The sequence below is a fragment of the Chionomys nivalis genome, chromosome 12 (assembly GCF_950005125.1).
Source record: "Chionomys nivalis chromosome 12, mChiNiv1.1, whole genome shotgun sequence".
Classification (NCBI taxonomy): domain Eukaryota; kingdom Metazoa; phylum Chordata; class Mammalia; order Rodentia; family Cricetidae; genus Chionomys; species Chionomys nivalis.
The window spans coordinates 35,567,510-35,579,582 of NC_080097.1; the positions used below are offsets into that span (position 1 = coordinate 35,567,510).

At 47.2% G+C, this 12,073-nt stretch overlaps 1 protein-coding gene across 3 annotated transcripts in view; it reads left to right on the forward strand.

The window, feature by feature from the left end:
- Positions 1-5,006: 5,006 nt before the first annotated feature.
- Dgkh (diacylglycerol kinase eta) overlaps positions 5,007-12,073 on the forward strand; it is a 171,402-nt gene continuing 164,335 nt past the window's right edge. For 2 of the 3 annotated variants that reach the window (XM_057785777.1, XM_057785775.1), the window contains exon 1: positions 5,181-5,373. In XM_057785777.1, the coding sequence (XP_057641760.1) occupies positions 5,314-5,373 (60 nt within the window). In that variant the 5' untranslated portion in view covers positions 5,181-5,313. Of the gene's footprint in view, positions 5,374-12,073 lie in introns of all 3 variants that reach the window. The other variant, XM_057785776.1, reaches the window with a different exon arrangement.

Consider the following 12,073-nt stretch of genomic DNA (forward strand, 5'->3'; position numbering starts at 1 on the left):
GATCAGACCCTCCCAGGGAAACACTTCCATAATACAGACTTTAAGCCCCCACCCCTAAGGTAAATACACAAACAAACACCAAGTCCTCCAGAAGAGAATCACCCAGCAAAACACTACAAAGCATGCAGAGAAACACGTTGACCCAAATGTGATCCATATGTGCACAAACGGGAGAATTTATTCTAGCAACTCTAAATAAAAGAAACATTTCTAAATAAATGTGCTTAAAATGTTTAATGCCAAGCGTGATGGCACATGCCTTTAGTTCCAGCACTTGGGAGGCAAAGGCAGGCAGATATCTGTGAATTTGAGGCCTAACCCTAACCTAACCCTGTGAGTGGCAGGATAGCCAGGGCTATGTAGAGAGATCCTGTCTCAAGACAAGAACAAGAGACCAAAATAACAAAAACAAAACAAAAGGTTAATAAGATAAATAAGATAAAGGAAAAACAAATCTTGAGAAAGAACCAACGACTTTTAAAAAGAATGACATGAAAATTCTAGGAAAATAAACCAATAAAAACTTAGTGGTCATATTAAGCAGCAGGTTAAATAGAGCACTCAAGAGGCAGAGACAGGAGGATTGCTGTAAGTGTGAAACTAGATGGATCTATGTAGAGAGTGGTAGGCCAGTCACCAGGGATACATAGCCAAATCTTACCTGGAGAAAAAAGCGGCTGTGGCAACATCCCGCTAAGCATAGTTGCGAGTAAAATTAGAGAATTGGGTAATATGCCTGAGAAAATTATCCAAGACTAGAAAAATAAAGCAAAGAAGAGAAAGAAAAATCCAGAAAAGTAACACAAGAATAAAATATTTTCAGATGTAAAGAAGAATTTGTGTTTTAGGCTAAAATGAATATATAAAGTTCTTTAAAAAAAAAACAAATCCAAAATCCACTTAGATTCAAATGAATCCAAACACAAACTGAAAAATGAAAATATAAAAATTGAATGGGTGGAAAGATATCTGTACAGTAATGAGACCGAGAACAGACATTGCGAGCCCTAGGTGCTGAAAGATCAGTTCCTTCAAGTGCTGGTGTTAACCACTTTCAGTGCAGAATTCCACAGGCAATGAAATTAAGACAGAAGACTCACAGGCCTTTGGTGAAAGACACTTAAAAGAACATTCTTAGCCATAGTTGCCGATGTCGGTAGAGGTCTCTGAAGCATACACCCCGCCCTGTCTCTTCTTCCTCCTGCAGCAGAAGCCATATCACTTCCCTCCTCTGCTGCGCAAGGGCAAAGCCTTAGGAGGCGGATGGCGCTGTGGAACAGAGGCCACACCCAACAATCTACGAATGTGTACTGTTCCCTGAGAAGGAAACACGGTGTGGGGGAGGGGCGGCAGCAGTCCGGCTTTCCTAGGGCCCTTTACTCTGGTTAATATACACAGTGAATAAACACAGATGGAGAAAGAGGGCAGAGAGTCAGGCCCTTGTGGTCTGGTAGTGAGGGATAAGATCCAACTGTCCATTTATGAGACACCCTGAGAACACAATGACCTGGGACGGTTGGAAAAGAAGTAGTCACACGGTGTAGTCAGAAGGTAAAAGAAACCACTGTACTGTACAAGACAGAATTTAATGCAACAGGACAACGGGTATGGCATTCTTTTTCTTGATTTACTTTTTGAATTATTTTATGTGTGTACACGTGTCTGCACGCCTATATGTGTGCCATGTTCATGCAGGTGGCTGAACCAGAGAGGGCATCGGATGCCCTGGAGCTGGCGTTACAGGTGCTGGGAACTGACTTTGGGTCCTTTGGAAGATCAGCGAAAGCTCTTACTCACTGAGGCATTTCTCCAGCCCCCTTCCTCCTGAACCTCTCTATAAGACACCAATCCCATTTACCGTGTCTGCTATCAGGACTCTTTGTCATGAAGATGAAGTGCTCATGGACGTAAGTACTTCAACAGGAGTCAGGAGAGACCAAAACAGTCAGAACACAGACACAGCTGCACATGCAGCCAAGGTAAAGAGGCAATCTGGATTATAATCCCTGGCTCCGGGATTTACACGGGAGGGCCTCGGGCAAACTGTTTTCTTCTTTTCCAACTTCAGTGTGTTCTCTTTTTAAAATATTAGTGTGTGTGTGTGTGTGTGTGTGAGAGAGAGAGAGAGAGAGAGAGAGAGAGAGTGTGTACAAGAGTACTGGACATGGTGTGTATACAAGTGTGTCTGTGTACAAGAGTACTAAACATGGTGTGTATATAAGTGTGTGTGTGTGTGTGAACAACTTTTGGGAGTCAGGTTACTCCTTCTACCTGCTGCATCCGGGAATCTGAAAGTCAGGCTGGTCAGTGAGCCTTTACCCCCGGGTCCCAGCAGCCTCAGCTGTAGTTCCCTGTGAAAGACACTAACACATCTTACGGAGAACTGTGAGAACCGAATGAGACAAGGCAGGAGAAACTGATTTTTTTCTTTTTCAGAGACTCAAAAATATACCTCAAACGATACCACAATTCTCTCAACAAACTTGAGAAACACATGTTGAGAACTGTACGGGAGCCAGGAAGATGGAGTCAATTATAATATTTGCCACCAGGAAAATTATATGTAAAAGCTAACTTAAAAGTCTGCTAAGGCATTATGATAGGATGGGGTGATCAGAGACGGCACACAGTCAGTGTAGAGGGAGCAGACAGCTTTTACCACGTGGCAAGGTCAGGAATACCTTTACGAGGAAGGTAACCCTTAGGGTGAAAAGTGAAAGATGGAACAGGTGTTTTATAGGCTGAGTAAGAGGAAGAACATTCCAGAAGAAGGCACAGCATAAAAACAAGTGTCCTGAGGGGAACCTGCCTGTCAGGAACTCAGAGCATTTGAAGGAATTGGTGAAGCAGGCACTAGCTAAGATATTAGGATATTATTCTTGGGGAGGCTAACTTTGGTCCCAGCAAGAGGGATGCCATAGAGGCAACATGATTAGTAAGTAGAACTGGAGGGGTGACTCAGTGGGTAAAGGTATCTGCTGCCAAGCCTGAACTTCTGGGTTCTGCTTGTTGTGGAAGGAGAGACCCGGTGCCTGCAAGTTAGTGTCTGACCTCCACACTTGTACATGGGCTCACACACAAATACAATAAGAAATTCAAAATTAATAAGGAAAGTAATGCAAAGTTTCAGGGGTCTGAATGAAACCAGGGCCCTTAAGCCAGAGTGTATGTGTGTGTGTGGGGGGGGAGAGAGACACCCCTGAGACCAAGGGGGAGGGGAAACAATGAGAGAAAGGAGGAACCTAGGATTTCTTTTTTCCTTCTCTCCTGCATGACTAAGTGAATTGTGGTGACATTTATATAAGACTCGAGAGAAAAATCAGCTGTCAGGGAAGCACTTTGTTTTAGACAGGTTGAATTTAAGGCCAGGGGGAACAGAGGTAGAGGTTTCTGGTTAAGAAGCTGGCTGCTTTCTGGGCTGGAGAGATGGCTCAGTGGTTAAGAGCACACACTGTTCTTGCAGAGAACGGGGAGTTTGAGTCCTAGCTCCCACACTTGGGTAGCTTGTACCTCCAGTTCCAGGGGGATGGGATGCTTCTGGCCTCTGTAAAGAACTTGCACTCAGGTGCCCAAATGTACACACAGGCACATACGTGTAAGTGAAAACTAAAAGTATAAAAAAAATTAAAAAATATGTTTGAAAAAAAGATTTGCTCCTGGTCTGGGCATGTAGCTTAGTTGGTAGAAAGGATGTTTGCCTAGCATGAATAAGCCATGGTTTGAGTCCCACTGTACAGCTCAGAGGTGAAGGCAGCAAGATCAGAAAAGCTGGAAGTCTGTGAGTTCTCATCACCTGGCTGGTAAACAAAAAGCGAGGGATGATGGGACCTGATAGACCACTCAAGGACTCTAGAAATAAACTCGAGAAATAAACGGAGGGCAGACTACTTAGGCACCTCAGTGGGTAAGAGGTCACTGAACAAAGCATGGCCAGAGACAAAGAAGACCCAACTATTAAGGGCTGATTTAAAGGAGAGATTCAGGGATACAAATCTAATCTGTGAGGTCATAGAAGACGAGGGCTGGAAAGCGTCCAGTGGTTTAGGCTCTCCACAGACCTTACGTGACCTTTATCAGTGGAGCCTCAATGGAATATTAGCCATGGAAATTAGAATGACGTGGGGGCATGCTGGATCAGGTAAGTGTTTTGATTTTTCGGTTTCAAAACGTTTGGATCCGTCTGTCTACCAGACTCCGTGCCATGAGAGGGTGCTGGCAGGAGCCTGAAAGTCCACGAGAGGAAATGACCCATGTAAATGCAGTCACCGCTCTACTGGAACTAGATGGAAACCGTCTTCACTGCCAGTAAAGATGATTTGAAACGCTAGTTGCAATTTTCGTTTTCTTTTTCTCTGAAAGCAGCAGGAGGAGACAGTTGACATTTAAGGGCTCTCTCCGAACTGCCCGTGCCCCGAATTCGAGAGGAGCGCTCACAGCGGACGGTAGACCGGCTCTTTAAGCTGGTTTTCTTTCCACTAAACCGTTTTACCCACAGAAAAATGAGTAAAAGCAGGGCTTTCCAAGGTTAACCTCTCTCGCGGATGGCAAACCAGCCAGTCATCCCAGCAGCTCAGAGTAAACCACCCCTGGCAGGGGTGCTTGGAGAGTTGCTCAGGGGTGCGAAGCGCAGCTTCGCTCTGTTGAAGCCGGGTATTGTCCTGGGCAATTGCTCCAGCCTCAGCTCCAGAGGCGGCCAGTGGGGGCTGCAGGCGCCCGGAGCGAGGGAGGCCGAGGGACAGGGATGCCAGGACGCGCCCCATGGGCGCGAGCCACTCGGCACCGGTTTCCCCCCCGAGGCTCCTGGCGAGCCCGGCCCCTCGGTGAGGCTGCCTCTCTCCGCGATGCCACCTCCCGGTGCCCGTGACCACCCGGTGGCCGCTTTCGTTTCCGCGCCTTATAAGGACTGGCAGGGGGTCACGTGTGTCCCGGGCCGCCCGCCGGGAGGGGCGGCTGGGGGAGGGGCAGGCGGCAGGAGGAAAGGGGAGGGAGTCGGGGGCGGAGACAGCAGCAAGGGGCGGATTCTGCGGCCGTGGGAGGCGGCGGCGGCGGCTCGGGGTTCCGAGCGCTCGCGGCCGTGCCAGGGAGCGGGACGCAGGCGGTTGCGGAGGCGGCGGCGGAGGAAGGGACCAGAGCGGGGGCGAGCTAGCGCGGCGGAAGCCACAGAGCGCGGGAGGGCCGGTGGCTGGCTCCGGGCGAGAGCCGGGCGGCAGCGACAGCTATCGCGGCGAGCGAGTCACAGGCGGTGGGCGGCAGCAGCGGCCACGGGGGCCCGTGTCCGTGCGCCCCGGCGGCCACCGGGCGCGGGCCGGCACGATGGAGCCGCAGCACGTGCGCCCCGCGGTCGCAGCCCGCAGCCCGGCCTGGGAGGAACCGGTGGGTACCGCGTCCGCATCCACCCTCCCGCTTGTCCTTGCTCTCCCCCCCCCCCCCTCCCGGCCCGGGTTCCGTTCAGGAAGCGGTCCGGGATGAGGTCCCCAGCTGCTTCCCAGCCGGGGCAGCGCTTCCTCCGGCGCCCGGGCTCCTCCTCGCGCGCAGCCCGGAGCGCCTTTGTCCGGTCGGCTGGAGCTCTTCCCCGAGGGGCCTCTGGCGACGGTCCTTCGAGGACCGTTTCCGCGCTTCATCCGCTTCCCAACTTTGCACTTCATTCCCGAGTGTGGCGCGGCGGCTCGGGGAGAGGAGGCGGCGGGGCCGCGCGGTCAGCGGGTGGCGCCGGGAGGAGATGGGACTCACCTCTTGACCGCGCCCTGGCAGTCACCTGGGCACGCAGGTTTCCGAGGACCGCCGCCTGGGGAGGCGAGTAGCCTCCAGAAGCCAGAGCCACGCCTCCGACTCCCGTGGCTGCTCTGCCCCGGGTTGCCCTGAGGGTCAGGGGACTTGGTCCGTGATCCAGCGAGGAGTCAACTTCGCTTTCGCCTAGATTTCACAGCACACGCCACGCGGAGGTTGAGTCATTTTAGGGACCCAGAGTGGTGCGTTTGTTGTGTGTGTGAAGATGAGGAGAGTCGGGGTCTAAGAATTTTCCCCCTAAACTCTTTAACTTATTATTATTATTATTATTATTATTATTATTATTATTATTATTATTAATTTTGTGCATCTCAAACAGCACCCTCAGTTATCCACCCCCCCCATTCCTCCCAGGAGTACCCGTCCCACGCAAACCCCTGTAATCTTAAGTGTACAATGAATTTTGGCCTTGCACGCTCTGTCTGCGTATTTGGTACTCCTTCTTGGTTGACGTTGTGAACCTGTCTCAAAAGGCTGGTCCAAAATTTCTGGCTTCATCTGTGGTGCGGTGCTGTTAGGATGATGTTTTCCCAGGGACTTCCTGAGTCTGCTCAGGCGGGCCCTCTGCCTGTTGAGAGCTTGTAGGTCAGGTGCCAGACTTGCTTCTCCTTTTCTGACCTGTAGACTTCAGCCGGTTCGCCAGGGTACGTTTAGCTGCCTCTTGCTTCCTGACCTTTCAGAAGTGTCCTTCGACTTTGATCCATCTGCAGCTGCTTTTGCTTTTGTGGTTTTGCACGTTCGGTAGCCCATCTACTCGTATTCTGTGGCCATCGCCATCGGGGAGTAAGTGCGATTCTTGGTTAAAAAATTACAGTTCCATTTTGACATTTAAGATCATTGAGAATTAAGTCCAGTGACCTGTTTTGAACTTTACTATATGAAAGAAATTCTGTCATCCTCCACCAGTCACAGTGGGAAACCCGGAGTTAACGTGTAGTGGTTTTTTTTTTTTTGGGGGGGTGATGAATGTCAGGAGTATTTTGCTACTTACCAGTTAGAAAATTAGAGACCTCTGTTTTCTTCTCCAAAGTGTTAAGAACAAAAGTGCTTTCTTATTCTTACAGATAATATTCAGTACTAGTCGCCCCCCCCAACATGAACTTTTAAAACTAAGACCTTCACAGAGACGTGGCAGCGGTGATACTAGCTAGGCTGCAGACTCTTTAAAAAGTAGGCGTTTTAAAATGGCTGAAGCATTTTATTTCTTCAGCAGATATTTTTATTCAACACCTATCATGTTCTGTTCTGTGACGGTTGGGCAAGCTGCTAGGACTCAGGCAGTTTTTGTCCCCAGAAAGCTTCCGTTCATATAGCTAAGGAGTGAAACCCCTTTAAGTGTGTGTCCTAAGACCTATCTCCATAGTGATTTTATTCCGAACCTTCTGTAATGGCTACAACGTTTAAACATTTTCAGAGGACATCTGTATATAATTCCTTAAGAAAGTTGAGTTACCTGCGTAACTAACAAAGGAGCGTATAAAAGAGGAAGCTGAGTGCACTAGAGAGAAAATGTTTAAATGTTAAATATTTCTGATGCATGGAGCAAAGGGGTTGGTGTTAACTTAATCTAAATGTCCATCAGAATCGGTTTTGTTTCTTGGTGTTTGGGACAGTGTCTCACAGTGTACTCCACCAGTCTGGTTTGTGACTTCCTAGGTAGCCCAGGCAGGCCCGGAACTCCCTGCCAAGCTCTTGCCTCAGCAGAGTACTAGGATTCCAGGCATCGTGGAGTTCTCAAAAATCAAGGTCTTGGGCCGGGCGGTGGTGGCGCACGCCTTTAATCCCAACACTCTGGAGGCAGAGGCAGGCGGATCTCTGTGAGTTCGAGGCCAGCCTGGTCTGCAAGAGCTAGTTCCAGGACAGGAACCAAAAAGCTATGGAGAAACCCTGTCTCAAAAATCAAAAAAAAAAAAAAAAAAAAAAAATCAAGGTCTTTAGCTTTGTTTGGTTCAGTGATCTCAAGACCGACTGAAAGGAATTCTGGCTTCCTTCAGAATGAACCTGTATGGCATACAGTCAAGTGGCACACAGTGTGTTTAGACAACTGTTAGCCTCTGTAGCCCTAAGGAACCACTGTCTTTTACACACACACACACACATACACACACACACCCACATGCACGCACGCACACACATGCGCACAGACACAAGCATGCACGCGCGCGCGCGTACACACACACACACACGTGCGCGCGCACACACAGTGGAATCACAAGTTTCCTCAAGTCCAGTCTGTGTGTGCTCAGAGTCTCTCGCGTGGAGGCTACCTGCTTCCCTCATTGCTTCCTGTAGATGCCGCAGAATGAGCAGCTGGTGCATGCTCTGGCTACCACGGGTGGAGCCCCAGCTGCCGGTCGGTCCCCACCAAGATACGTTTATCCTCTGAGCCAAAATAAACCCTTTCTCTCTTAAAACAAAGTGAGACAACAGTAAAGAAAACAAACCTGTTTTCACTTGGAGTCCAATTCTGAGTTTTTTTTTTTTTTTTTTTTTTTTTGTGGTTTTTCGAGACAGGGTTTCTCTGTGGTTTTGGAGCCTGTCTTGGAACTAGCTCTTGTAGACCAGGCTGGTCTCGAACTCACAGAGATCCGCCTGCCTCTGCCTCCCAAGTGCTGGGATTAAAGGCGTGTGCCACCACCGCCCGGCCAATTCTGAGTTTTTTAAAAACCCTTTGAAAGATTGAAATATAGGCACTGTACTACTTTACCATACAGGCTTGCAAATTTACATTCATAAAAGACATAAGTGTTGAGTAAGTGAGATTGCTGTATTATTAATGGCATGTAACAGCATGCATGTAAGAATTTGTTTTCTCATTTTTTTTTCCTGATGGAGCCTAGACTTTGATGATATGGTTTCTACTATTAGACAGAAAAGCAAAGGATTCTTTGGAGATTACTGTGACTACCTGAAAAGAAATAGTACTTCTTGGCTAAATACCAACGCCTGGAGCTAAGGGAAATCCTGGGACTTCATGGCATTTTCTCTGTGAAATTAAGTTATTCAGCTATCAGAACATTTGGATATATTAACTTTACTTAGCATTATTCTGGATAAATATTGAACTTAAAGAAGGTACAGGTTAACATTTAAGTTTCTCTCTCTTTTTTTTTAATTGATGCTAGCTTTGGAATATAGCCAAGTGTTAGTGAAAATACAGGCATCACTAAAATTTCAGATCAGTGAGGGTTTGGGGAATTGGGTGTGGTTCCCAGCAAATGAGCTAAGGAAGGCTCAGAGTTTGGGACCAGCAGGGACTAACTAGTGAGATTCTTTATCAAAAAACCAGTTAGAGAAAGTAATTGGGGGCAGCAATGTAGGTTAGTGGTAGAACTTGTGCCTATGCAGTGCCCTGGGTTTGTTTCCCTAAAATAAAGAAACAGAGTCAAAGTATTTTGCTGTTGGGAATGAGTGGGTAGGAAGACATTTAGCGACACAGTTCCTGACCTCGGGTGGGAGTGGGTAGCCGATAGGTAGTTAAACTGCTGGCTCAGTTTAAAAATGCAGGAGTATTTACAACATGCCCTTTCTAGTGGAGGGAAGCCTGAATGTGCTTCAGTCCCTAAAGTGAGCTTTTATTTCTAAATGGTTTTCTACCAGTTAGAATTACAAGTTAACGTTATACCAGTTAACAGTCCAGAATTAATGGACACGAAGAGAGGGAAGGGTTTCAAAGCAAAAGTGGCCAAGATACAAATGAGAGGTTGGTTACACAGTTGTACTTTATGTGAGGATGAGGAGTTTCGCCCTGTGTGCAGGGATCACAGTATGTTCCTATAATTTATGGCACTGTTGCTCTTGGAACGAACGTTTTGTTATCTGGATAACAACTAAGGCAATTTCACCAGGGTAAACCTTTTAAATGTTAAGTTCTGAATACATAACAAATGGTGTGTTGTGGAAATAGTTCCACCCTGCAGTCACGGCCGCCTCCCAGGCCTTGCTTGTTCCGTCTGCAGTCTTTTGGTTCTGTACTGAACAGGAACATGAATCCTAGAACATGGTTTCTTAATTACCTACTTGTGTTTTTCAACGTATGGTGTGTAAACCTCATCAGGTTATATGAAAATTTGAATATAAAACCACAGAACATGGGATTAAACACTTTAAGTTACTGTCAGTCCAGATTGTAGTTAGTAGATTGATTTAAAATACCTCTGTAGATAATAGTGTAATACAGTGTCCGTAAAGTTTTTTTTGGGGGGGGGGGCTGGAGTGGGGTTCGAGACAGGGTTTCTCTGTAGCTTTGGAGCCTGTCTTGGAACTCCCTCTGTAGACCAGGCTGGCCTCGAGCTTAGAAAGATCCTCCTGCCTCTGCCTCAGTGCTGGCATTAAAGGTGTGCGCCACCACTGCCCGGCTTCATAAAGCTTTAATAAGTATGTCTGGCTTATATCTCTTCGGTACTTTTTGTTTTTTCTAATCGAGTATGTATGATACGTTATTAAGTAGAAAGCCAGTTAGTGGTCAGCTTCTCTCATTTCCATGTAATCCTGATTGTAACAGCCATAGAATTTTTGTTGATGTTTTTGGAGACAAGAGCTTGCTCTGTTGCTGGCAGGGCAGGGGTCGGGCAGCCTTTTCTATGCACGTTTTAAACAGTTTTGCTGATAAGTTCCACATGGACTGCCTCCCCCCCCCCCCCCCCGTCACGGTCACAGGGTTTCACTGTACAGCCCTAGCTGCCCTGAGACTCACTGTGTAAGACCAGAGATCCACCTGCCTCTACCTCGAGTGCTGGGATTAAAGGTGTGTACCACCACTACCTGGCAAAGATCTCAAAGTACCAGTAATAAATACATAAGAAATTATCTGAAACACTAAAGAAAAAGTCAGGGAACGTTTTATAAATCAAATAAGGCAATATGTCATAAAATTGAAATATCAGTAGCCATTTTGAGATATAGAGAGGGGCTGATGCCGGAGAACTGCCGTGAATTCCAAGTCGGATGGGGCTACGTGATGAGCTCCAGGTCAGCCTGAGGTGTGCTGTGAGGCTATCTCAAGACACTAGCCTGAGGTGTGCTGTGAGGCTATCTCAAGACACAAGCCTGAGGTGTGCTGTGAGGCTATCTCAAGACACAAGCCTGAGGTGTGCTGTGAGGCTATCTCAAGACACAAGCAAGCAAAAGGTGAGGTGCATTTCAGTTGGACTAGATACCCATTCTGGACATTTACCCATAGAACCCAGTAAGTGGCTAGTAGGTCAGATATTATTTAAATTGGAGATTCCTTAGAAGTGTCTGGAAGAGATGGTTCTCCAGCGGGGGTTTTCCTGGGCTCTCTCTTGTGGGAAATGAGGCAGCATTCCTTCCTTTGCCTACACAGTGTTTTCATCCGGGGTTTCCTCCACAGCTGCAGATGCTGTCGAGAGCCACAGTCATTTGCTTATGAAGTACGCTTAGCCTGTCTTTGCTTTCATAGGTACAGGCGTTCGAAACCTGCTGAACTCTGTAGAGCAGAGCTGGCTAGAGGGCTAAGTTTTTATAAGTCACCAGTACTCGCACGTGGAGGAGGATTGCCAAGCTCCTGGATGGGAAGCTGTTTTAAACTCTCCTTAAGCAACCAGCATCCTTTCAGAGAGAACTGTGATCCACCTTCTTCCAAGGATCACAGAATAGGCATGGGTGTTGAACCACCGTTCAGTTCAATCACCCTTGTCTAGATTCTGGAAAATGTTGCTACATAAAACTTGAAAGCTTAATGTGTAGATTGAAGTACAAGATAACAACCAAACTGACCTTTAGCTATATATAGTGTGGAGAAGAGAACGTTAGAATTGCAATCACACGTTTTTCCCCCCCTTTGGTCCCAGCTTGTGACCTCAATGTCTTTTACCTTAAAAGGAAAGTCTCAACTATGTAAAGACCCCTTGTGTTGCCAAATCATTAGACTTGTCTGTGATCAGATAGCCCGACCAGGATAAAGGTTATTAAAAAGACATTATTTAGTTTTTGGCTCTGATGGGCCTCTGTACACTAGGCAAGAATTTTAGCACTGATTTATATTCCCAATCTAGGCCATTGTTTACTGTTATTGTCTCTCAAAGATTTCCCAGCGGTGTGTTTTTGTAGATCCAGAATTTCATATTATCAGGCCATAAGAACTCTTAAAGTCCATTCCTTCCCCACTCCTTCCTTTCCTAAAGGAAATAACTGAAGCGTGAGAGGGTTGTCTTTGTGTTCATGTAACAGGGCAGCACACTCTCTGCTGAAGGATTCACATTTCCCGTTTTTAGTGTAGTTAAGATGTCTTAGAGCTCGCAGCTCTGACACAGAGTGGAATAAT